The following is a 25,916-nucleotide window of genomic DNA, read 5'->3' as shown; positions in this document are numbered from 1 at the left end:
GAAATAATAATGGGTTTGGAATCCTTGAGAAACTATCCACCACATGCAACTGTTATGATGACAGGAAGTGATGAGTAAAAAACTCACTCGCCTCACTTGTCTTAATCACACACTGACAGGATTAATAAAAGTCTGCATGTGTGGCTAACATGTTTTCTGGGTGAAGTAGTTGGGGAAAAAAAAATGCTGAAGTCAAATCAAAGCTAAACTTTATACTTCAGCTCAAAAATTAGAAATCTGATTTTATTGTGGGTTGAGCCATCATTTAGATAAACGTCCACACAGGTAACAGACTCTACGTGTCTACATCTTTAGCGTTTATACACTGATGACGTCCAGGTAACGATCAGGTTGGATGCAGACCTTGAATGTCCCCGTGGCCTGCCGTTGTCCCCTCATTCTGTCCCATCAGCGGTTTATTGGGGCGTGCAGACAGCACAGCGTCCTTTACACACTACGGTGGCCTTTAACAGCTCCTGACAGCCACTAACACGGGCAGTCAAATGGGAGTACAGAAACACACAAACAGGCTTTAGACGTTCACCTTGTGTCCTTTCTGCTGGTACAGTGTGTCATGTACTAAGGAATACAATACATCATTATGTAATGTAAACTCACTGATATTTGTAGGGCAGTGGACCAAACACAGGCAGTATATTGACACAATGACGGCTCTGTTAAACCAACTTACATGGATGTTTGTCTCCTGTGAGTTCCCTCATTGTTCTGTCATAGCCAACCGTTCATAAACAACCCCTTTGTGACTCTAATTTGTAAAGGCAAAGTGTGTCTAAATAAAGTAACGCTGCTTCTAAAATTTCCTCCCAGCCCACCAGTCCTTTGCTCAGGCCCACCCGGAGCCTAAAGCAAAATCATGCAAGTACCTCATGACTCAGTACTGCAGTGATGCTAGACCGATAAGAGTATGTGTGGAGCTTCTCTAGCACTCTTTTCGCTTGCTTCGTAGGCTCTTGTTGTAGAATCGGCCCGCGCTATTTATAGAAGATCGGAGCTTTAGTGTGTGCAGAAAAATGTGTGCTACACTCAGTGACCAGAAAAATGCAGTATACACCAGGGTTTCTGTTAGTGCTGGTACTGGTCCACGTGTCCTGGAAGATTTCAGTGTTCCGGGCAAATGAAAAGAAATTATGGTTAATTATAGCTCATCAAGCTCAAAGACAATTCAGAGACCACCAACGCGGTGCATCACCGAGCCATAGTGTTGGTGTTCGACAACCAGGGAATGAGACTAGACAATCACACTATAGACGAGAGAGCAGAAAGATGGTTCATCGTTGATAGGGATGAACAATATTTAATTTCTTTCAGCTCATATTGATCACCAGTGATTACCTTGCTTTTCATGGCTGATACAGCGATCTTCGTTGCAATGGTCATCATCTTAGTTGTGATGATCATGACTTTTAAGGTGAATAGACTCTTTCCCTCCTCTTGGAAACCTTGCTGGACATGTAATGCAACGTACAAATGTGCTGTTGTTCCCTGCAGCTGTAAAAGACCCCTAGATATATCATATCACTGATCTTCATCTTCTTCTTCTTCTTCTTCTTCTTCTTCTTCTTCTTCTTCTCTTGCTCCACCTTTCTTCTCGATTGGCAGATCACAAACCAACTTTAAAGATCCAGAGGACAGCCCACTGTTTTTGAGTGTGTGGATGCTGCCCTTATATTTTGACAGTCTTCGTATTATTGGGTCTTTTTAATTACTGTAATTTCATTATCAATAGTTTATCGGTCAGATAACTGCCGTGCATTCCTAATTGTTGATTCTCACTACCAAGTGTCCGTATTTAACGGCCTGGGATGAGACTCAACAATTAACTTTCTCCAGAAATGCTTACCAAATCTCTATTACAGTTCAAATCATACTTATTTTCACTGGACATGATTACCGGAGAGATTACAATATATGAACTTCAACAGATTTTCCTGGTAAAAAAAAAAAAAGAAAAGAAAAGAAAAGAACAGAGTTAATTACCAAGTAGCTGACACCCTGGTATAAACCCTGATGAGCTGTGTGCAGTTCCAATTTCTGTGTCTATGCTATCATACTCATCGACTTTGAAAAGCACGGCCTTCACTTCCAGGAGGGTGGAAGATCATAGAGTTGCTGCACTTTTTGAAGGCGGCAAACTCAAAGGTGTGCGATGATTGAAGCGGATCACAAGACACTTTGTCTAATCCTTTAATCTATTATGTGGGAGGTTGCTCTTTGTAGGTGAACACAGACGACGGTACAGACCTACAGCGCGTCGCAGTATGAGATGAATTTAAACTCGGCGCAAGGACAACGGAGCTTTCTGCCATTAACTTTGGTGTCTGTATGAGTCAGCATGGACCGTACAGCTTCCTGTTTGAGTCTCTGTGGCACCTTTCTTAACAAGGTTACGAGGTGCTTTAACAAGTGAATCAAAATAGATACTATACAGATAAGTTAAAAGGCAATTGAAACAACAAAAAACACCCAAATCAGTAAAATAAGATGCATGGCCTGAGTGAAGAATAAAGTAAAAAAAAACAAAAAAACATCCAGACTGCTAGCTGTGCAGCTAACTGGGCTATCTAACTGTTGCTATAGTGAGCAACAATTAGTAGTTACTCTGGGTCTGGTGATATGCTGCCCGCCTATTAGTTTTGAGAGTTAATTAACTTATTGCACCTTTAAACAATCTTTGAGTTATCATACACTGCAAACCTAGACACAGTTGTTGTCCAGCATCCATTTTGAGATACTTTTCATGTCTTGAAACACTCGGATTTGCCTGTTACCATCTTCCAATGTTAAACACATAATCGTATTATTTGCAAACACAAACTTCACACACTGGATAACTTTGCTTCATAGAAAATAAATAGATTTTCAGTTGCTTACTGACACACATTACTGACACAGTTCTCTTATCCATATCCAGGAAAGCTCAGAGGACCTAACCTTGCACTACTGGGCGTTGTTCGACGGCCACGCCGGCTCTGGTGTGGCTGTAGTGGCTTCCCGCCTGCTACATCACCACATTGCCCTACACCTCCAGGAGGTGTTGGAGATCCTCGGCAATCCGAACCTGTTGCCCCCGACATGCCTTGGGGAGGAGCCCATCAATCATCACCTCACCCCGACGTCCCAGCGCGCCCTCACCAGGGCTGCCTCACTGCGCGGCGCTGCAGGTGCTCCGGGCTCGCCCAGCACCCCGCCCACACGCTTCTTTACCGAGAAGAAAGTTTCCCATGAGAGCCTGGTGATCGGTGCCATAGAGAACGCTTTCAAAGACATGGTAAGAGGCATGTGCTTGGTATGAAGTGCAAATCTGAAAGTTGTTCAGGTGCTAAACTACATTCAAAATACAGGCTTGTATTGTAAAATGAGTAATGAACCGTTTGCAAATATTCAGAACCGATATGTGTCGATTTAATACATGCAATACATTATTCTGTGGACTGTTGTATATTATACACTCTCCCTCATACATTGTCTTGCCTTGTGCACTGCCACTTTAAAAATTCCATAAACAACATTGTACATCCCTCAGTCAAATCACCCAGAGTTGCTGCTTCCTCCCCTGGTTTCATGTGTCTTTGGAGAAAAAGGCTGGCCAACAAGATTCCGCATTTATCTGTGATTCAGTTTGGCTACTTAACATCCATTAAACTCTAATTACTTACCAAGTCAATTGATATTGATTCACTTTAATTAGACGGGCAAGGGACATGCACATCGGCCTCACAGTTTCCTGCTGTTTGTTTACAAAGATCGGGCGCAAATACATGGATCACTTCCCTGTTGAAGTTGACTTGTGGCTACTATATATAGAGACGACTGGATAGCACAAACACCGTTATTTTATTACATATCTCAACTTGTGTGCCCAAACCATACAAGATCATATGTTTCATAAGTTTCAACATATTTGTGAATTGCCAGCTTTTATTCTGCTGAATGGGCTGTGCTGTAAGTGGACGTGTGCTCGTCTGGAGTGTCCTCTTACCAGCTCTGGGAGGGCAATAGGGTGGATAAGATAGTAAACTGTACCACCTGCCCCCCCAAAAAACACACACACATACCCCACTGACCTTTTTTTTCCAAATTTGCAATGTATAGCTGTTACCCTCATTCAATCAGTCAGTCAGCCAGGAGAGGTGATGTTCTTTTCCTATCTAGTTGTTTCAGCTCACACACACACACAGACACACACACACACACAGCAGCCATCTGGCCGTGCTGTAAGCGCATGCTGGAGACTTGACTCATGCAGAGGCCAGGAGATCAAGATCAGAGCCAATCAAAACAGTGCGGGCCTGCCTGACAGACTTTGAGTGGGAGGAGGTCAAAGGTCACTGGCCTCAGTTTCAACATCAGGGTTCTGACCAACAGCCTTTGTTGTGTTTGTCCTCTGCTGGGTTGTGAAAGAGTGTTGATCTTGTGTACAGTTGCATCACACGCTCTTCATATTCTGAAGTCAAAGCCGTTTTACTTGCCTAACAAACACATTTTAACAAGCAATTCAGTGTAGTGTAAAAGAGAGGAAAGTGACGCCCCATCACAGTAATGCATCTTTTGTCAAAATTCTTCTTATAGAACTGAAGAAAGGTGTTGCTACAGCAACTATATAGAGCTTATGGCAGAGAAACCGACCACAAGGTGGAGACAAAAGCTCCACAATCAGGCTTTTATATACAAAAAGGAAATCTGCAACTAACCTTGTTAGTTATTATTATTAATCACAGTTTTTTTGGATTGTTAACAAGCATTGACTAATCCTGAAGCCACATTTTCTGAGGCTGAGAACACATATATAGGCCCACTCGCTGCCTCACAAAACCAAAGTGTAGTAACTGTTCTAAATGTCTGTTTTATGAGAACACAGACATTAGTTACTGCTCTCTTATATTTTAGATGGCAGAAACAGCAAAACCATTATCACTTTTGATGTTATTGTTATTCATTTATATTAAGACAGGAACTAGATCATATTCAACTTTATAAACATGCAAACAATGAAACAATTAAATACAGACATAATGTAATAATAAGAAATAAAATCGGGTTGTAGTTACTGCACTTGGTCTTTGCACTATTATATATCCGTTTAAGGCCACGCTAGGCTGGGTGTGGTTGTGGTTGCATTTGTTGGGTCATAAGTCAAATAATGCGTCATGATTTTTAAGCCATGAAAATATTTGAAACAGTTAATATTCAATAAGCACGTAACCGCTGGTCCGTATGATATTAAGCTGGGCAAATGAAGCCCTTTTTCTGATTCAGTGTTGCTGCCATTTGCTTTTGGTATCACTTAAAAACAATACAAGAAAACAAAAATGAAGAAAAATCTACAACTCATTTTGTGAATGACAACAGACCATACACTATGAGTGTTGTCGTGCTGCACATAATCCCTCTGACTTTTCACCATCAGTCTGCACAGCACAAACTTTCAACTGAAGGCATTTCAACCTTCGGGTTTTAGGCCAGATCTCTTCTGGCTCTTGACAGACAACAGTGCAGTTCAATCCAATGTTTCAGTGCGTGCCGGTGTTTCCACCTCTTCACCACTAGATGGAAGTGTGCAATTAGCTTTTTCTTTTTACCAAACTGTACATGGCCATAAAAAAAGAGAAATGGTGTATTGGGTCACTGAGGGTTTGGTGTGTGTAGGTGTAGTTAATGCTTGTATAATGATTCAGGAATTGAAAGATATATCTTTTATATTCTGGTTAATGGTAAGGTGATGCAGCCTCACACAGCCATGAGAATTGTGTTTCAGTGGCTAATATTGAACTACAGTTTGAGAGTGCTATGTCATGATGAGATTTGTGAAAACAGCTCGTCCGAAATCTGCAGTTATTGAGCAGGAAGTGGATCATAGGATGTTTGAAATTATTATCCACCTCTATGCTGACTTTATATCTATATCTATTTCTATATCCTTTTTCTACCCCTGCTCTGCTCTTCTCATCATTTGCTTTTCAAAAACAAATCTGCTCACGACCCTGCAGCAGTCGGCAAACATCCATGTCTCACTCCGCTTGCTGTCTCTTCTCTCACATGCCTCTCTGGCTCTTTATCCAGCTCTGAATCTGCACTTTTTACCCTCCGTGTCCTCTCTCTTCCTTAAAGGGCAAGTACTCCAAAATCCACCATTTCAAACACTGCAGTTAAAGTCACAGCGAGAGCGTACATCAAACCTCACGGCAAAAAAAAAAAAAACAAACTGTCCAATGGGTTTAAGTTGTTTATTAAGGAAGCTACACTGTATATTAAAGCCTACATACATATGCAATGTATATGCAGTTAATTGTTCGCTATTTTGTGTCCAGGTGGTCACAGCATTTCCCTCTTCACCTTTTGGCTTTAATCAAAGCACCTACACTCGTCCACAGCTGTCATTTATTTTAATTTCAGTAGTAATTTTAGCAAAATTAGATGCAATCAGGTTTAAATGATGCACAAAACACGTCACTTCTGCTCAAAAGATGATTTGGGCAGAATCTTAGCTCCTAAAAGCCCCCGTCTTATTTTTTTAATGAAGCTCATTCTTTAAGAAAATGGAAAGTGTCAGAGAATCTTTGAAAGGGTTGTTATCACTCTGAATCTTTGTCTCAGAGTTCATCGAGCCTCTGTGTCTTATCAGCGGGATCCGCCTTTAATTCTCCTCTGCCACGACTCACTGCATTCCTATGGAAGCGGCCGGTGTGTGTGTGTGGAGCGGCTGCTGAAGCCTGATAATCACTCGGGGATGTGTAAACATCAAAAACAACGTGCAGCTCAGACACAAAAGCTTATCAGCCAAGCAGCAGGTTGGCCTGGGACAGAAATAAGAGAGTATGAGATCACTGACCTCATATCATCCTCTTTAGTATAAGACATTTATATGTGGTCGTATACCTTGTGTGTGTGTGTGCTTGGGTTGAGCTACATTTGTATAAACTGAACAAAAAGTGTCAAAACAGTGTCTTATCATCACCATTAGGATACACAGGTAAACAGTGTATTGTCCAGGAAGTCAGTGCTTCAGGAGAAAGATATTATCATATATCACCATGTAAATATCCAATGTGATTAATTGGAGACCTTTGCAGGTGTTGTTATGGGCGTATCTTTAAACACTGCAGCGAGCCGGGCTAGCTGTTTCCTCCTATACGTATCTAGTTTTGCTTATTGACGCTAATCGCCTCTTGGCTATCGACATTTTCTCGCTCGGACAGAAATCCAATAAGCATAAAATGTAATGTAATTGTAAGTATGAGATATATTGTGGTTTAGCATTAGCATAAATGAAGGTACATTAATAGAATGTCTAACAATTTTATGCTAAATCCAGCATGTGCAAATATTGTGTGCGCATGTTTTTTGCAGCTTATAGTAGTTAAAGTAGCAATTTGTAAGATATGGCCGGAATTGTAATTTATTTATTTATTTTTTTTTTTTTGATCAACTAACATTATCAGCGGAGTGTGAAGAAACAACATGGTTGACGTTGATTGATGTCAAAGATGTCTATGTACGGTATTGCATAGCAGAGATGTCTACTGAAGTTAGCGTGCTATCTAGCTAGCCCTGGCCAGTCCTGTCTCCTAATACCACTTTGGAAGAGTCAGAAGACTGCAGTTTCAGCTGGGAGATATATACTTAAGCCAGCTGTTAGTGTAAAAATTGAACAAAACAAAACTCACAATGTCAAAAAATGAAAAATTCATACTTAAAAAAAAGAAAATACAACTGTACACCTTCTGACTTTAACTTTATCTCTTTTACCGAACTGAATCAAACTTAATTGCCCTGCTAACTCATCGTAAAACACACTTCATTCAAACTCAACATAAAGTAAATAAACTAAACTTAATAAAACTCACCAACACAGTCTTAGTTTGTCTTTCAACAATCCCCTCTTTTATCACTGGCTCCACAGCTAACTGAGCCACGAGCTAATTAGCTAACAGCCTAGGATCATTTGCAAAGAGAAGCAGTTGTGCCCCCTAAGTTCTTGGATCGACCTTCAAATTCTGTCCAGATTCTACAAATTACATCTTTAAACCGCTAATGAACGAAAAAGTGACCGCCACCATGGCTGACTGTGTGAGTATGTGCGTTGGCAGTGATGTTATTAATGTTCTTTATTAAAGGAGCATTAGCTGATTTTCAAAAAGAATTTGCCCAAAGGTCATTCTTGCCCTCAAAAACAACCGATGTGCCACTGGAGTTGTCTAATTACTCAAAATGATTAATTCAGTTAATTACCTCTCTCACTGTCCATCACCAGAGTATTCCATCTTTTCGGACATTCAGCCTTGTTTCCTAGTGTCACCGTTCTCTGACATCTTTCTTTTTTCTTTTTTTCCCCCCCTCGTATTTTTAGGCATGTTAGCTTGAGGCTTGATTTTTGAAAACTCACTTAACAGATTGCACTGAGAACAGCACGGGGAGGGGAAGTGAGCTGGTTCAACATCGATCTGAAGATGATGGCCTTTGTGACACCGTATTTTGAATAAAATGGATCCTCACGACTCCGCTCTACATCACGTAACGGTCCTCTAGGGTAAATGAAGATGGTTAAAAAATGAATTTATCAAGTTGTTTGTTTGGATGTTGAGAGGGGTTTCTGTGAGTGTGTGTTTTCTTGAGGGTCTGTTCAAATAAAACATTTGGTGCATTAAGATGATACTTGACTTGTACTTCTGTATGTCTGCAGTGTTCTTTCTTGTGTCCCTGACATTTATATCAAAGAGGGTGTTTGAGTGGAATATTTTCTATTATTCTGTCCTCTAACTTGCTGCTATAAGATAGAAGAAGAATATTTAATATTTAAGAATATTTAAATGTGCAATGTGTAAGAGTTTGGCCAGCTGTCGAAGGTCACTTCAAACGAAAAAAGGACCAGCAAATCATCTCTTGCTTGCTACAATCTATGGCTGTAGCTACTACCTTCCATTGGCTGGTTGGCTCAGTTAGCCATGCAGCTTGTGGCCCTAAGCTGATTTGAGTCTGCACAGATTGGGAGCTTGGAGCAAAGGTGGAGTCCTAGTGTTCCACTGCTGGCAACGAAAGGAGGCTCAGCAGCCTCCATCTTTGAAATAATGTTAAAACTAATATTTCTTCACATTCTGTTGACATTTTTTATGTTTTAAAGGTGCAATATGTAAGCATTTGAGTTGGAAACAAAAAATGTACAACAGATATCAACAAGATGTGAAGAAATAACAGTTGCGAAAGATGCATATGTATTTTTTTTGGTTAGCATGCTAATCAGCTAGCATAGGAAACACCAACACTCTGCCAGCAATCTGAGCTCCCAGTCCAGGCAGTCAGCTATTAGGACTCAAGGCAGCTAACTGAGCTAATTGGCTGACAGAAGCTACTGTTAGCAGCACTTAGCAGTTATTTTGGTGAAATGCTGCCCCCCAATTTTTTTACTTACTTGATGATTACATTCATTGTTTTTTACATAATGGCTTAAGTTGTCCCAATTTTAGCATCACAGTGGCCGGTTCTGGCTATTTGGTAGAATGGAATGTGTGCTGTATGTTTGGGCACTGTGTGTCTTTTGCTGTCTGCTGGTTATTTGGCCCAGTTGTTGGATTCTTCCTGGTGGAAGTGGAGAGGAGAAAAGGTGTAGATGTTTATGCAGACATTTTCATTATTAAAGACTTTGCCTGGAGCAAGAGGTATTGGATACAGCGAGGATAAATATGTATGGCTCACTGTGGATTCATAATTCATTCAGGGTGAAGGACACATTTGTTCACCCTCCCCAGCACACACACACACGTACGTGCACGCACTCACACGCACTCGCACACTACATGTATCCATCCTCTACACTCCGTCATGCCCTCTTGCTCATGAAAAATGTGTACAGCAGCAACAGTGTGTTTGTGTGTGTGTGTTTACGTGTGTTTCTACCAGTGGGAAGGACGATGGAGTGCATGCATCCAAAAACATGCTAATTCTGTTTTGTACGATTTTGCACACACACACACACACTTACCGTCCAGTCAAACACATGCAAGAGTGTGTACGCTGACTTTGGAATTTGCCTCCAGCTACCAATACGCATATTTATGCACACCACCAATCCACTGCTGTCAGAGACACTTACTGTACACACTGACACACACACACACACACGCGCGCTGTCAGAGTTGTGATCAGATGGAGGTCGTCAGCAGTGGAGCAGAAGGCGATATGATTTAGTTGGGGTAACATCCCTCATGGGAAAACATGTTAGGGGATGGCCTCGCTGCAAATGTGTCCGCCAACATTTTTCATCCCACTCAATCTGTTGATGGTGACGGAGGGATGCGAGGGAGGCGCCGGCGGGGGTCATCCATTTCCTCGGGATAACTTCCTGCTTCTGTTTTCGCGATTAAAGGCCCCTCGGGAGCCGTTAACAGCGGACCAACAATAGCCACGGAGAGCATAAAAGGGGTTAAAGCAAGTATGAGCAGCTTGGTTCAAATTTATGTGAGCATTTTGATTAATTCGCTGACAGGTTAATTATTCATCTAATTAATGAACTGATAGCACAGGTTTCTCAAATCATTTTTTTTTTTTTTTGGTTTAATTAGCAACAAATTAATCTGGGCTAATTAACTGGTGTAATAACCAGTGGTCCCTCCAACTTTCCCTCCAATTCCTTTCGGTCTCCATTCCGTTTTATTGCTCCTTGACTCACGGTGCTTTTGATAAATGAATTCATTATGTCGCCATAATTAATAATAGCATCATGGCGTGTATTAGGCATCGGGGCAATATTTTCCTCAGTATCTGGGTTCTTGTTTAAATGCTATGTGTCTCTGCGTGATAGGAAACATTTTAGAGGCTGTGATGATTAAAAACATGATAATGAGCGGATGACGATGGGTTTGGATTATGTGCTCTCATCAAAGGATTAATCTCTGTGTGTGTGTGTGTGTGTGTGTGTTTCAGGATGTGCAGATAGAAAAGGAGAAGGCAGTTTACAACATCTCGGGTGGCTGCACAGCTCTGGTGGTCGTCTATTTGCTCGGGAAGCTCTATGTTGGGAACGCTGGCGACAGCAGGTGAGAGGAACATACACACACACACACACACACACACACACACACACACAAATCAACACACACGACATGTAGGCATCTCCTCTCTGCCGTTCGCCCTCGGAGCAGGAGCGACAGCTTCTCGGCTAAAGCAAACCGACTTTTGTTTTGTCTGCTCCTCTCCCACAGAGCTATCATTATCCGGGCCGGGGAAGTCATCCCCATGTCAGCAGAGTTCACACCGGAGTCAGAGAGACGGCGTCTGCAGTTCCTGGTAAGAAAGAACCTCTGGAGCACAGCTGTCAGATATTATGGAGCTGACCTCCCCTCCCGTTGAGACAATGACGCTGTCTCCCGTACACTGCCTGCTCTCTTCGCCAGCTTAATAGACTATGGAATTGTTTTTCCCATCCCCTGGGCATGTCAATCTTCTTCTTTGTCTGTTCCCCCCCCCCCCTTCATATCAAAGGCCTACATGCAGCCTCACTTATTAGGGAACGAGTTTACACATCTGGAATTCCCGAGAAGAGTCCAGAGGAAGGAGGTGGGGAAGAGGATGCTGTATCGTGACTTCACTATGGCAGGATGGTGGGTAGACAGATTCACTGATTTTAAATTTTTTTTTGACTGATTTTCTGATTGGATTAATCTCTTGAAGTCAATGCGCAAGTGGCAACCAGTACATACTGGCAGGATATTGTTTTCTTTCCCGATTCTGCATTTTCCCTAAGTATGTAAGTTCTCTTCTGCCTTCCTGCTAAATTATTTAAAGCCAAAACTGTTCAATTTTTTACATCCTTACACTTCCTGTGTATCTGGTAAAGTCCATTCATGAGCCCTCGGAGAGAAATGTGTGTGAAAATAATCTCTGCTACCAAGCCTCATGTAATTAGCCTTGCTGGAACATTAATTTGCTACTTTTCTCTAGGTTTGAATGCTTTTCTATAATGTGCCCCCGATGAAAATAGTCAATAGGAGCAATCTTCTTCCCATTGAGTTTGTGGCAGTCAAAAAAAGCCTCTTCCTGTGAGATGAAGGTCCAAGAAGTGGCCTCGACATTTCAGATTGAAGACGGTGTAAAGGAATATGTGAGCACAGCAAGAACCAGCTCTTTATATGTCTGTGAAGAGTCAGAGATCAAGAAAGATGGTAGTGTGAAAGTTAGATAAGATGATAGTGACATATACAGAAGGTAAAAAAATAAACCAAACTTGTTTTGCGAGGAGCCTAAAGTAATACAGTCATTGGTACAACCACAAGATCAGATGAGGTTAAATGCAATTTATCAGCATTCTCAGTTATCAAAAAATGGTCTTTAAAATGTTTTTTAAAGAAGATAAATATGAACCCAAATTGTACATGAAATATGTTAAATTGACTTAATATTAATGTAAAAACCTGATTCTCCAAGAAATTAGGATGTTGTGTTAAACAGAATGTTATTATTCGCTCACACTGCTTTTGTCTACAGGGGCCCCCAAAGTCAACACAGCAGTTCTTTGTGGCTGCCATTTTCAATGCAGGACGTTTCCTTGTTAAGGATTTTTTTTTTACATGGTGCTATTGCCGGTTTTAGTTAGAATATTTCAATATTTCTCTGACCACAAGTCAAATAGTATAAACAACATAATGCACGAGTATAATTATGTGTGGCGTTGCACCATTTTCACCAGCTGTGACAACGTCATAAACTTAAGTCTGTGTCGTTCCATCATCATGAAAGAATGTGGTGCTGGAGACACCTGTTTTAGCGGGAACTATCACAGAAGCAGTTTTGAGTATTTTGCCAGGTGTTTTTGTGTCTGTCTGTCGACAGATTCTTTTCGGAGGGATAGGGTCTCAAATATGGAAGATTTTGCTGTGTTGGGTTAACCCAGAGAAATCCACAAGGTTACTCAAGGTAATGGCAAATTTCATTTTGTTGATCGCTACTTACAGTATCGAAAATCAGACTCACACCAAAGTGTTTCCATCCTCTCTGAACATTTATGATTGAGTCACGTCAGATAGATAGATTTTCATCAGCAGTGGTGGTTGTTAAATGATGCGGATCATTTGTGTTAACAAAGCCCAACTTCATTATTGTATTCCATCCGTAAGCTTGCCTTCACAAACCAAGGGTGAGACTCTGGTTCTGTCAGTCAGCAGTCATCATTACAGAACAGATATACTGAACCAGGGAGGTCACCTCGCTGCTGCAGTCAGGTTGATAAACAGAAGAGATAGTACACTGTTGAACGTGAGAAATTTGACTCCAGGTGTTAATTCTTCAGAGGGTCGGGCGCTGCACCCGACTCTTTAGCGAACTTATCAGTAGCTTAGCCCCTTGCTCTCCATACCATTGCTCCACATGCAACACACGTCAAATGTATGTTGGTTTGTTTTGATAGAGAGCCCCCTAGTGGCAGAAGTTCTTCGTGTAAGGTGGACTTTATCACTTGAGGTTGAATCTGTTACTCTATTTTATAAGCTGATCCTGCGTTTTGTATGTGATCTCTTAATAACGTAGCTCAGTAAAAGTTGGATTAGAACTAAAAAGCAGCATTAGATGGAAAAACTGCATCACGACAGTGAAGCCCTTTGTTGTTTTCTTCCCCCCTGTAGAAACAGTGCTCTGCATAAATAAGCACTTGTGCATATAGACATAATGAGTTATAGGTGCAGGTGACTGAGGAGAGACGAGCCGCACGTTTCCTGACACCACCTCTGTGCCGCTCTGCTTTTGCGGCGTCGCTCGGTTCAGCAGATGTAGGTCAGTCAGCGGCTGTGTTCCTTGTTGGGCCCAGAACTCTCATCCGGCTGTCTGCCTGCTTACTGTCTCAGCAGCGCAGACGGCCTGTGATGTATTTTTAATCAGGTTCTACCCATAACCCAGTTCTGCTCATTTCACCCGAGCTAAGTCTGGGTCCTAAATTAGTCTCCAGTCAGCCGCCGTGGCTGATTGCTCTGATGTGTGTGGGTGTGACTTAAATGTGTCATCTTGTATAGGTGCAGATCAGATGCTCTATAGGTTCAGAGGATCTTTTCTTTTTTTTTTTTTTTTTTATGTCTCTGCAGCTTTCTGTCTGTACATGTACACTCTCTATGTGCAGCCAGTGTGCCCACGTTCTGCGTGCGTGTGGGTGTAAGCTGCCATCCAGTTCCCTCAAAGGCATCCATGATCAAGGCCGTGCTCTAATGAAGGCGTACAGGTCCGCAGCCCACCTCTCCCTGTGTTCCTCCCCCGTTTTCTTTACCTCGCCTCCCTCGGCCACTGTGAGCGTGTGAGCCGGCTTTGGCGTCACGGGCTGTAATGATGGAGGCCGTCCAGCATGGCGGGCTTTTTTTTGTTTTGCGAGACGTCCCCGAGTGATGGATGTTGAGCGGTCGGCCATGTCCGACATGATCCAAGCGCGGCGGAAAAAACGCAGCCGGCCAGACGGAGGGAAGGTGGGGTGGAGAGTACGGAGAGAGGGGGGGGAGAAGAACAAATGAGAAGGAAATTGCTTCAGAGACAGAGAGAGATGGAGGAAGAATTAGAGATAAAGAAAGAGAGGAAGGGAAGATTAACGTTGGTAAGATGTAGGGAAAAAAAGAAAAAGATGGCGTGGAGGGCAGTCATAAATGACAATAAACGGCGCCCACGCCCACCATGGTGTCTGTCCTCCCCCTGATCCTATAGACAATGCATGTGTGGGGAGGGACACTAACACACACCTTCATCACTGTCAGACATTTTCACTCCTGCTTCTCCTTCTGTGATACCTTTGTGCCTGGCGACTGAGGCCTACAGCTTACATTCAGAGAGTTGCTGGGTCACTGCCATCCACTCTGGCCTCGCTTTGCTCCTGAACGCGCCGCTCAATCTACGAAAAGCCCATCAAGGTTGGCCAAAAAGTTGATTTGAACCCAACTGTCAATTGCTCCAATTTGTCTGACTCATCCGGTGCTGACACAGGCCCGCCACAATGTCACCTCGAAGTCTGCCGTCGGGTGTGTGTTTCTGCGCGTGGAGATGCCTATAACTGGGTGTGTGCACCGATCGGGACGCCGAGAACACAGCGCTTGTGCTTCTCTGTCACCCCGCTTTGCAACCGAGCAGAGATGACATCACTCCTCTCCTCTCCCGCCTGCTTCTCGTCACCTGCAGAGAGGATGATACAACCTCCCTCCCTCCCTCTCTTACTCCCCCATCCCCCACTCTCCCTCTCCTTCTCTGCAACGTATCAGGGCGTCCGATCAGCCCCCTTGAATGTGAGAGCGCTCAGCGTTGTGGTCAAACAGTGTGGCCCTTGAGCAGCTCCCCTCGCCTTCTTTTTTTGTGTGACTCCGAGCGGGAAGCAGGTATTCTAACAGGATTAATGTGTATCTCTCTCTTCCTGTCACACACTTGTTATCTCAAGTCTGACAGGATGGATTGGCTGTAAACACACATCTCCAGAGGGAGAAGTGTCCCCGACAGCAGGCTCTGGGGATTTCAACCAAGACATCTTTTGAAAGAATGACATATAAAGTGTGTGTTTTGTTTTGTTTTTCAAGAGACTAACACTTCCTGAAGGTGAAAGTCACTAATGAAGGTTTGGAGTGATATGGCAGCCGAAACGGTGTTTCCTATTCCCAAGAATAGTAGAAACGCTCGCCCCTGTTCAATTAACGCCTCTTTTTAATGCTCAGTTTGACTTCTGCATAATCAAACTGCTGTTTTAGAGGTTTTTCCACACCGTGGATATTGCAAACATTAGCGAGGAAGCTCCTCCACGCAACGTTATTTTGTGCACTCCGCTCAGAAGGATCTCGGGCTGCACGCTGTATTTCTGTGTTTGTGGGCTGAGCTCTCTGCGAAAAAAAAAAGTGCTGAGTGCTGCAGTATAGCGCTCGCCTAAGGTGGAAACATATGGTCTCTCTGAGTGGAACCAGCAGTAATGTAAAAACCATCCCGGTCCCTGCTAATCTGCTTCGCAGCAGCTGAGATACATTGGATAAGGTGTGTGGGGCTGGCCCGGGTCATATGATAGCTGCAAAAATAACACTTTTAAAGCAGTTCATCGGTCCAGATAGCCGCTATTTTCCCTTCAAACTGTTTTCTTCCTCCGTTTCCTCTGGTATACAGTATAACCTAAATGTTCTTGGATCTTCAAACAGAGCCATATCTTTCTTGTTTGCAGCACCTGGTGTGAGTTGGTAATGGAAAACTTTGTCCTGGATGCCCTGTTGGAATTCAAATGTGTTATGTTTATGATTCTGAACAGTGAGACAGCTGTCCATCTGAAGTAAAACTGGTCGTAGGTCTTGTCGCCGTAGAGGTGAAAAGCGTTTAAGACCTGACATGAATACACCCAGTAGTAGAGCCTCTCCTGGTACTGCAGATTTGTCTGGTCCCAGTCTGAGGATGGTAAATTATTCATTGGTTGGGGAATTTTAAACACTGCTCCGAGGGCAGGGGAATGTAAACGTAGATGCTCTTGCATCATTTAGCTGCTTTACGTCCAGGCTTTCAGATACATACATACATGCAAGCATGCACGCACGCAGCTGCAGCAGGCAGTCACAGAAAACCAACAGCAGTCCAAGAGACGTCCATAGACGTTTAAGTCTTTGTCTCTAGAGACATTTTTAAAAGAACAGACAGAGAGGAAAAAAGAAGAGAAATGTGCTAGGGATGTGTGTCGTTCTCTTTGTGATGTCTGGGTGGATTTTTTTTTTTTTCCCTCGCCGTCTCTGTTTTTCCCTCCTAGCATACTCTTTCTCTCTGTGCCAGCCACCTCGGCAGCACGGCCTGCGGGGGGTGCGGAGGCAATGTATCTCCGGGGCACGTGTTCGCTGCCTGCCATAAACCAAAAACCCATTAAAGTGTCCTCTCTCCTCTGTGCAGGGCGTATAAAACCATTGAGGACGATGACCTGAAGTTTCCCCTGATCTACGGCGAAGGGAAGAAGGTAAGAAGTGCTCGGCGGCCACTTGCTGACAGAGTTACTCCCACGGCCTTGTGCGCCTCGCCTGTAATCAAAGCTCGCCAGGGCACCATTAGTCAACCCCCACCCATCCTCCCCTTGTCACTGTGTGGAGGAGCCAGCTAGTGGAAAGCATTCCTGGCCACTTTTCCAAAAATCATACACCAAAACATCTCTGCCCTAATGGACTCTGCTTTTATGTCCCTCAGCAGGTAAAACGTAGCACCGACACAGCCACAGGTCGAAGGTGGAATTCCCACCAGAGCCCCCCCCCCCCCCCATTAGATGAAAAAAAGTGGTGAAAGATGAATGAGAAGTGTCTAAAAAGCGACATATGTTAATTGCAATACGATGTGCCTCACACACTGATGTGCAGCAGGATTTTGTCAGAGTGCCGACACAAGTAAAGGTCAAAAATTCAGCACGCTACTCATGACATTTCCCTTTTCCTTCTGTGACGCCGTACATGTGGTAGTGTTCAGCACCTTGTCCTTGTTGCATTGGAAAGGTCAGATAGGAAATTTGATAGACGTGAATATGTTCTCGCAGTGGCCTTCTTCCGCCGTCTGTGTAACACAGACAGGCAGTAGATTTATGTCTGACTGATGACTGGGGCAGATGCCACCTCACCGGGCTCTCTGCCCGCAACCACATTCGGTTTACCCCTCGCACAGTTGGCCGTGCCCACGTCGCGTCCTCTCCCTTTGAAGTGAGGCGTGGAGATGGATGGCTAGATAGAGCAAGGGGGGCTTTGTGCGAGGGAGAGGAACGCCAGAGCACTTCAAAGACCGGTGCGCAGCCTGCTGGGCCCCAACGCTCGACAATTAATCCCAGGATGTTTCCTCTTCTCCGCCGGAGGAGCTTTTGCCGCCACTTTGAAAACGCTTTCCTTTCTCTACACATCTCTGTCTTACCTCTTGTGCTGCATACTGATATGTGCGCCTTCCTACCAGGCCTCACTCGCCCTCTCTCCTATGTGCCGCCGTGTCTCATGCACTGTACAGTAGATTCAATTAGCCCAGTTCCCCAGTCCTGTGCCAGCAGCCATTTTTAGAAGCGTTGGTGGCGATCTGTGCAGACGGTAGGAGTCAAAAAGAGTTTTGTACACCTTACAAATGAGTTTGTCGGCACCTGGGGCCCGGGGAACTATCATTAGGCACTCACGGACAGGAAGATGCTGACGAGGAGCTTGTGTTTATTTGCTTAAATGCTGCTCATCCATCCAGATAAGGGTTCCCACTGGGAGTAGCCTGTATCTGTCAGTGAAATGTGGCCAGGGATGTGTCATGCAGGTTGCTCTTCACAGCTATCAGGGATGAATGCAATAGGCTTACAGAAAGTTCACTGAAGTCATATAGTACTTTAATGAGCCAAGTCTTGACTTCATCCAGGGAGGATTCACAGCGAGGAGCATATATGCTCTTTGTCAAAAATATCCTGCTTCACACTTACACACTTGTAGCTCATTAGAGCAGTTTTGGGTCAAATTATGTGCTCAGGAACAGGAACCGACACAGCTGTCAGAATGTTCTTTAGCTAGTTATCAAAGCCTACTCAACGTATCAGCTCGTTTCCTCAATTCTGCCTCTCTTGGCTCAAAGGTGCAATATGTAAGAATTGCCCATCTGTCTAATTTATGCTCCAAACAACTAGGGAGCAGCGTTTTACAAGAGTAACCGCTAACTGCTGCTGCCTGTAGTGGCTTTTAGCTCATTAGCACAGCTAGCTGTGGAGCTAGCACTACTATTAGCTGACTCTGCCCAGACTGGGAGCTCGAAGCACCAAAATGGCGGTGTTGTTTACTCTTGGACCATCACCTCCTGAGATACAGAGTACAGGTACAGTGGCTAGGGGCAAGCTAGCTGGTTAGCATCTCTGCATCTCTCTTCTATTCTTTCAACTTTCATCTTCACAAGTTTAGTTAATTTTTCAATGTGTACTAAAATTAAAAATCGAACTTATTGATCACATAAATTACATATGATATTCAGGATTATGTTTTCATCAAAGTGTAATCGCCTGAAAATAACAGTCACGCTGTTTCACATCTACATCTACAGATTGAGGCGAATCCTCCGCCATGCTGTATTGACATCAATCAATCAATTTTTATTTGTATTATGCCAATTCACATCAAAAGTCATCCTCCCCTTCAGCAAGCACTTGACGACAGTGGTGATTAAAATAACCCAGCCTTTTAACAGACAGAGACCTCAGAGCAGAACGCGACCCAGTGATGGGCGGCCATCTGCCTAGACTGGTTGAAGAGAGAGAGACAGAGAGAGAGAGAGGGAGAGAGAGAGAGAGATGGCGCCTTGTTTCTACAGTAGCCCAGAATGGTCAAACAGGCCACCAGTAGATGCTGTTATATCCTGCATACTGGACCTTTAAGAAATAAATCCAGTTTATCACAACTTAATTTTGTAGTTTAGGCTATTCTTCCTGTCAGTAATTATAACATTGCGCTCATCGAGCTAATTGCTATGACATCACTAAAAAGGGCTCAGACAGGACAACAAACACAGGGGGTCAAATAAGCGGATGAGGTTTTAAATGAACGCCCAGGTCAGCTGGATTTAATCTGTAAAGACAGTGAGGGCGAACTGTAGAGTTCTGTACGAAATTCGATCCTTAAAGATCAGCTTCCTTGTTCGACTTAAACTCCCTGTACTTGCCGAACTATAGCTGTGCGGACACAGTTTTCTTGTACATTCCAGCCTAAATGTTTATCTCCAAAAGCTGCCCTGTCTGACTCTGTTGCGGTGATGAGGCCCACGGCTCAGAAATCACTTTGCTGTATATATTATATAGATGTGTGTAAATGATTAGTATATCCCCAAAATGCCACATTTGGATTGCCTCAGCTGTTGTTTCCTTTGTTTGACTCACACGTAGCTTCTCTGGTCCTTTGCAGGCTCGTGTGTTGGCGACCATCGGAGTCACCCGAGGTCTTGGGGATCACAATCTCAAAGTGCACGACTCCAACATCTACATAAAACCCTTCCTGTCCTGCTGCCCAGAGGTAGGCTCAACTTTGAATGTTGTCCTCAATCACAGTGTGTACAGACAAATCCCCATTATTCTACATACATACTATAACCAAGAGTGGCAGTACTTGTCATAAAAGTTTGGGTATTTGATTTGTTTTACCTGCCCACTGTCCCTTAAATTAATATTAATTATACAATTCAAACTAAACCTTATGCACAGTATATGAGGGATGTTAACAATTACAATTAATGGATGAACACAACAGACAAAAAAACACATCAGCGCATTTGAGCATGATGAGAATTATAAAAAAAACAGAATAATGGGAATGCATCTCACATAATTTTTAGCAGCGCCTTAAGAGTGTTACATTATTTGGCGGTGGACCTTTCCTTTTATATTACCTCGTAACCCCGGCCTCCTGGTAGAAGCCGAGCGCAGAAGTAACGATGTAAAACGCCTTTGGACATTAACAGTCCACGCTGTGAACTACGTGGTCAGCGTGCACATTAACATTCCCCCCACCGTCCGGTGTTCTCGAACGACTCCTTCCCATCCCAGTGTCTACTGCACATGATTGCAGTAGACACGAAGACCATGAATTCTCTTGATCTTTAATTCATTGCTCTCCGAGTTCAGTCATAGTTCAACTTCCCTTTTGATGTTGTATTTCTTTTTCAGAGTTTTTTTTCCCTTCCCTGCGAGAGCCTTGTAGTCGCAGCTGAGTGTAAACACATTCACATTGTTGGTATATAAGACATGTCAAACCTGAGCATTAGAGGTCCCGCTGGATGTTTAAATGCAGTGAAAAGTAGACAATTACTATGAACAGGTCGTCTGTGTGGGAGAGCGCCCTGCAGGGATTGTGAAAAACAAGTCCTGCGAAGTAAGAATATCTCTCTCAGGTTATGAAAAAGACTCCGAAAAGAAAATTTGACACTTATAGCTAAATGATACTCATCATGAGATCAGACATGGGCGCCGGGTCAGCAATGAAATGCTCCGGTCATCACCCCCTTTCACAGATGTTTAGTTGCCGTTGAAATCCCTATTTTGAAAAATCGATTGTGGGAGCTGTCGTCTCTTTCTCGTATTGATAGCCTCAGAGTTAGATCACAAGGTTTACCACAACACGAAGGCTCATGATCCAGTGTAGAGGTCATTCCGATTCCATTTAAACCACTGTGCTCTTTTCTTAGTAATCTCTGCAGTCATTTGGCGTGTCTGCTGTGAATAGGCGACTCCTCCACAGTAGGAAAGTAATTACTTGAAGCAACCAAATTCTGGCATTTTGCCTTTATTCTTTTTCCCAAGTCCAAGGCCACTGGATGTATTTCTCCATTTTATAGTATGGTTTCGCTCAAGCATAGTAATTTGAGAGGTTGTGCCTCACAAGAGTTGCCACAGTAACACTTTTTCCCTTCAGTAGCTTATAGAAAAATCTATTGGGGATCATGACCCGAGAAAATAGGAATTAAAGGGTGATTTCAGCTAAAATTACAAGTCAATATCAGATTTTCTCACTTCAGTGGTATCCAGGCCTCCTGTATATATTTTCAGTGTCTTTATAGTTTGTGGTACTTAAATGTAAGCTAATATTAAAAAAAACTTAGCATTAGCATTTTCTTTGAGAAATGCGTCCCCTTTACTCCAAACATCTTGATCATGCTTTGCTCAAAATACCTCAATGCCACCACAAACAGAAGGGGGGACGTCCAGACTTCTTGTTGAAAAAAACACTTTTTCGCGGCCACAAACACGGCTGGAAATCCTCCCACAGTCTCTGTAGATATATCCAGTGGTGTCACACTCACAAACCTTAAAACTACAACTGTAGTCACTGGCTTTGCAACCTTCTCACCCGTAACTCCTTATTCATTGTGGCGACTGGGTTCCTGATTCCATGCTTATTCTGGTTCGTTCACTCTAAAATAGTGACAAAAAAACAACACAGTCGATAATTATTAAAAGTCGCTTAATCTATAAATCTATAAATTGTAGATGAAATCAGCAACAGGAACACAGCAGAAAGCAAAAACGAGGCAATAAAACTTGAATTCCTGTTAAAGCATTTTGATCATCTTTCTTCCCATTCTTCCAACAATGTGTGAATGTAGCCATGGCCTATTACGTGACACCTTCATAGGAAGTTCATACACGCGGCCCAAACAATTCCTCGAAACCATCCATCTCTCGACCCTGTCCTGTCTTATTTCCCGGTCATCTTCAGGTCAAAGTCTACCCACTGACGCAGTGCGAGCATGGAGCCGACGACGTTCTGGTGCTGGGAACAGACGGCCTGTGGGACGTCCTCTCTAACCAGGAAGTAGCCGAGGCAGTCACCTGTTTCCTGGCAAACTGCGACCCAGACGACCAGCACAGGCATGTCTCGCTCATCACCACACAGCTGCAGCTACCGTCAGGCCTGAACTTTCTCTCACCCCCGTCTTTATTTGCGGGAGGATGAGCGTTGTTATCTTGTCGTAATTATGCAAATTTCCAAACATTTAGATAAGGCGTTCCTCTGATGTCGAGGAAAGGCTTATAAGGCTATTAACTGCGTGCTCCCACTCTTCTTCTTGTTTGCTTATTTCCGAAAGATCATCCATAACATCCTCCGATTTTGTTGCTCTTATTCTTTTTTTTTTCAATCTCAATTAATTACTGTGCATGATTATTATTAGATGTGACCACGTGACTACATCTTAATCAATTATCTATATGATTATTTAAGGTACACAATGGCAGCGCAAGACCTGGTAATGAGAGCACGAGGGGTGCTGAAGGATCGAGGCTGGAGGATATCAAACGACAGATTAGGCTCCGGCGATGACATCTCTGTCTACATCATTCCCCTCATGTACGGAAACAAGCAGAACTAGCCAAGCTGCCGATCCACAGCCACCATGGAAACAAAAACCCTGCCTTGATCCTTCAACTTCACTTCTGCAGTTTCCCTTCATCCCCTTGTGCTCTTTTTTTAAAGTGCTTTAGTGTGGACTTCCTCCTCAGCTGAGGGATCCAAGATGTATCTGGTCAGAGATTTCTGTCCGGGTCGTTCTCTCCTTGATCATCGTCAGTCTTGATGATCTCTCTCTCTCCTTTTTTTTGTCTGGTCCTTTTTTTTTTATAGAAAGGAAACTGAATGGTGAAAGGAGCTGTTGAGGAGCTGAGCAGTGGATTTTTTTTTTTTTTTTAAATCTCGAGGAAGCCATCATGAATCTCGTCGTAGGGTCTAGAGCGAGGGCTCTCACCGATGAGATGGTGACGTCTATCTCAGGACTGCTGTTACTAACTAATGCACAATATTTATAAATGTGAAAATTGTAAATACTCCCAAGTGTAAGACGTTTGATAAGTGTATCCGGTTCAACACCTGCACAGTGTAAAAAAAAACAAAAAAAAACAACTAACCTGACTGATGTCCTGCATATATAAATGGTACCTCCTCAGTCCTCATGTAGAGCTTTTCTAATTAGCCAAGTTCAGTCATGTAGGATTGTTAGTCTGATGTCCATAAGAGACAAAAAACACAAGCCAGTTTGTCAGCTGGCTCTCCTTATGCTGCAGTAGCTATTTTTGTTCACTTGTACCCCTTGCGTTGCAATACTGTGCTCACTATGAAGAAAAGCTTCTTGCCTTGAAATTTAGGAAACACACTTTTGAAGAATACACTAATCGGAGGAGCCACCTTCAAGATTTTTGTGCCCGCTACATGTGAGATGACCCCAACAATCTTATCATTCCATTGTATCTAGAAATGCTTTTTCTTCCTTTCATTTAGATTGAAGAAGGAATAACAAAGAAGTCTTTCTTTTGCACTTATTCACCGTCAGCCATCTACCTCATAATTTTCTTCCTTTCAGTGTATTACACACCAAACATGTTGTTATTTTTTTCTCTTCAAGTGGCTGTTTGCATTCATCATCAGCCGCTACGTGTGCCATTATTCACTTACACTGTTATGATTTGCTCATGTACCTGCACCATTTGTAAAATGTCTTCAGAAAACGCACTGAAGCAAAAAAAAAAAAAGCTTCACAGGGAACTGTGAGGTTATACTGTCGTAGAAAATATATTTTTTTTATACATTATGCTCAATAATCCTCGGAAGCCCCGAGGAGCAAGTGATGACGTTGTTTTCTCTCCTGTGTTTATGACTTAAGAACTGGTTGGAAGAAAAGCTGAGTTGAAGTTCCTTCAGTCTTTTTTTTCCATCTTTTTTCCATCTTCCCATAAAAAAATTTAATTTGGGAAAGCATGATAAACAATGTTTGCACTCAGTTTTACAAAAGATTTCCTCCTTCTTCGTTTCACACATGAAAAGTACTTTTTTTTTCCTCTAGGTTTTAACACATGAATGTTGTTTTGTGTATGCAAAGTTTTTTGGAAAGTTTCAGTTTAAGTTTGAAAAACGCATTTCTGCTGAACTGTTTTTTTCTTTTTTTGACCCTGTTTCACATATGAAAGAAGTGATCATAAAAAAAAAATTCCACCAGTTATGTAATAAACACAGAAGAGAAAACTATTTAGATCAGACTTAAAAAATGGATCACCAGAAAAATAAATGGCCTTCGTGAAACCCCATTATGAAGCCATTCTTTTGACCTTTTCTTAGTATCAGTTGTATATATTATCTGAATTAGGACAAACCCTTCCTCTAACAGTGAGAATCGCTCTGATCTTTACCATGTGTTCCATAAAATGAAGTATAAATACGGTTAAATAGACAGCACTTAGCTTGTGTCTCTACAATCAATATTGTTACCTGATTCAGTGGTCTTCCACAGTTTAGTTTGTTAAGTTTAGTTGTAGTTTTCAGCTTCTACTAATTGTGCACAAATGTTGTATCTTAACTGCTGTACGAGTGGCTGAAACTGGTGAACGTGGAACAGAGTAACTTAATTTAAATGTACAAAATGTAAATAACTGTTTCAGTGGACACTTCTTTCTTTGACTGTAAGTGATGTACATCTTACTGAAACAAAAGACGTAATTTGTACCGTTTTGAAAACCGAGATCAGTGTAAAAAATGGTTTACATGCTCACTTTTCTGCTCTATTAAAAAATGATGACAGTTTCTGACCTTTTAACCTTCTTCCACATTAATCTGATGTGTCATTGACTGGTGTACTAACTAGGTTTGTGATGCACTTGTATGAGAAGGGTGTCGAGTAAGGTAACTGGGGGAGTACTACTGCACATATGGGAAAAAAAGGTTTATGTGGCTCCAGAGGAAGCAGGAGATATTGTTTTTTACGCCACACATTATTCTTCCTTTTTCAAAAAACCTTTTGCCTACATTACCCACAATGCAATTTTTTTCAGATTACTTCCTCTGGAGCCACATACTCATACTAGCAAACCCCAAGACCTGTAAACACACTTTAATGCGTAAAATTGGTGGAGTTAACCTTTAACATAACATTTCCAACAACATCCATGTAAACAAAAACAGACTTTATAGTATTTTGAAGGCTCCATGGATTCAATTTTAGGTAATTCTACAATTTCTTATCTTGTGTCTATATCTACTGAAGTTAGCATGCTAACCAGTTAGCCTGGGCCTTCCCCTGTTCAAAGCTCCCGCGCTAGAGGTGTTAACACCATTAGGCCCTAGCTCCCAGTACAGACCACTAGGTGCATGGCTAACAAAGCTAACTAGATAACAGTTCCAGTTAGCAGCAGTTAGCAGTAACTTTTGTGATATGCTGCCTCCTGTTCATTAGAATATGAATTGGACATGTGGTAGGATTGCGATTTTAACTTATGTAGATCTAAAAACCTCTTCCACCGCTGTTTACCTTCACTTTGTTAACTGCTACTTCATAGTAATTACGCTCTCTATGTCCAGATACTTGACGTCAAACCCAGAAGGGAATTCAAGTCTTAAAAGAAATGTTTGGATGAGGTTTGAATGGAGATAGACAGTAACTGTACAGTAACCACACTCACCATCACCGCACTG

At 42.6% G+C, this 25,916-nt stretch overlaps 1 protein-coding gene across 2 annotated transcripts in view; it reads left to right on the top strand.

The window, feature by feature from the left end:
• ppm1h (protein phosphatase, Mg2+/Mn2+ dependent, 1H) overlaps positions 1-25,030 on the top strand; it is a 37,817-nt gene extending 12,787 nt beyond the window's left edge. Inside the window, exons 3-11 of one of the 2 annotated variants that reach the window (XR_003984918.1) lie at positions 2,933-3,289; positions 10,939-11,051; positions 11,217-11,301; positions 11,497-11,615; positions 16,879-16,942; positions 19,872-19,979; positions 22,179-22,330; positions 22,683-24,310; positions 24,349-25,030. Coding sequence is in view for 1 of the 2 variants with exons in the window: in XM_030426250.1 (XP_030282110.1) it covers positions 2,933-3,289; positions 10,939-11,051; positions 11,217-11,301; positions 11,497-11,615; positions 16,879-16,942; positions 19,872-19,979; positions 22,179-22,330; positions 22,683-22,830 (1,146 nt within the window). In the remaining variant the exon portion in view is untranslated. Of the gene's footprint in view, positions 1-2,932; positions 3,290-10,938; positions 11,052-11,216; positions 11,302-11,496; positions 11,616-16,878; positions 16,943-19,871; positions 19,980-22,178; positions 22,331-22,682 lie in introns of both variants that reach the window. The other variant, XM_030426250.1, reaches the window with a different exon arrangement.
• Positions 25,031-25,916: the final 886 nt, after the last annotated feature.

This window comes from Sparus aurata, chromosome 8 (assembly GCF_900880675.1).
Source record: "Sparus aurata chromosome 8, fSpaAur1.1, whole genome shotgun sequence".
Taxonomy (NCBI): Eukaryota; Metazoa; Chordata; class Actinopteri; order Spariformes; family Sparidae; genus Sparus; species Sparus aurata.
Note: the sequence above shows the minus strand (reverse complement) of the source record. Positions and strands in the feature narration are given on the sequence as shown.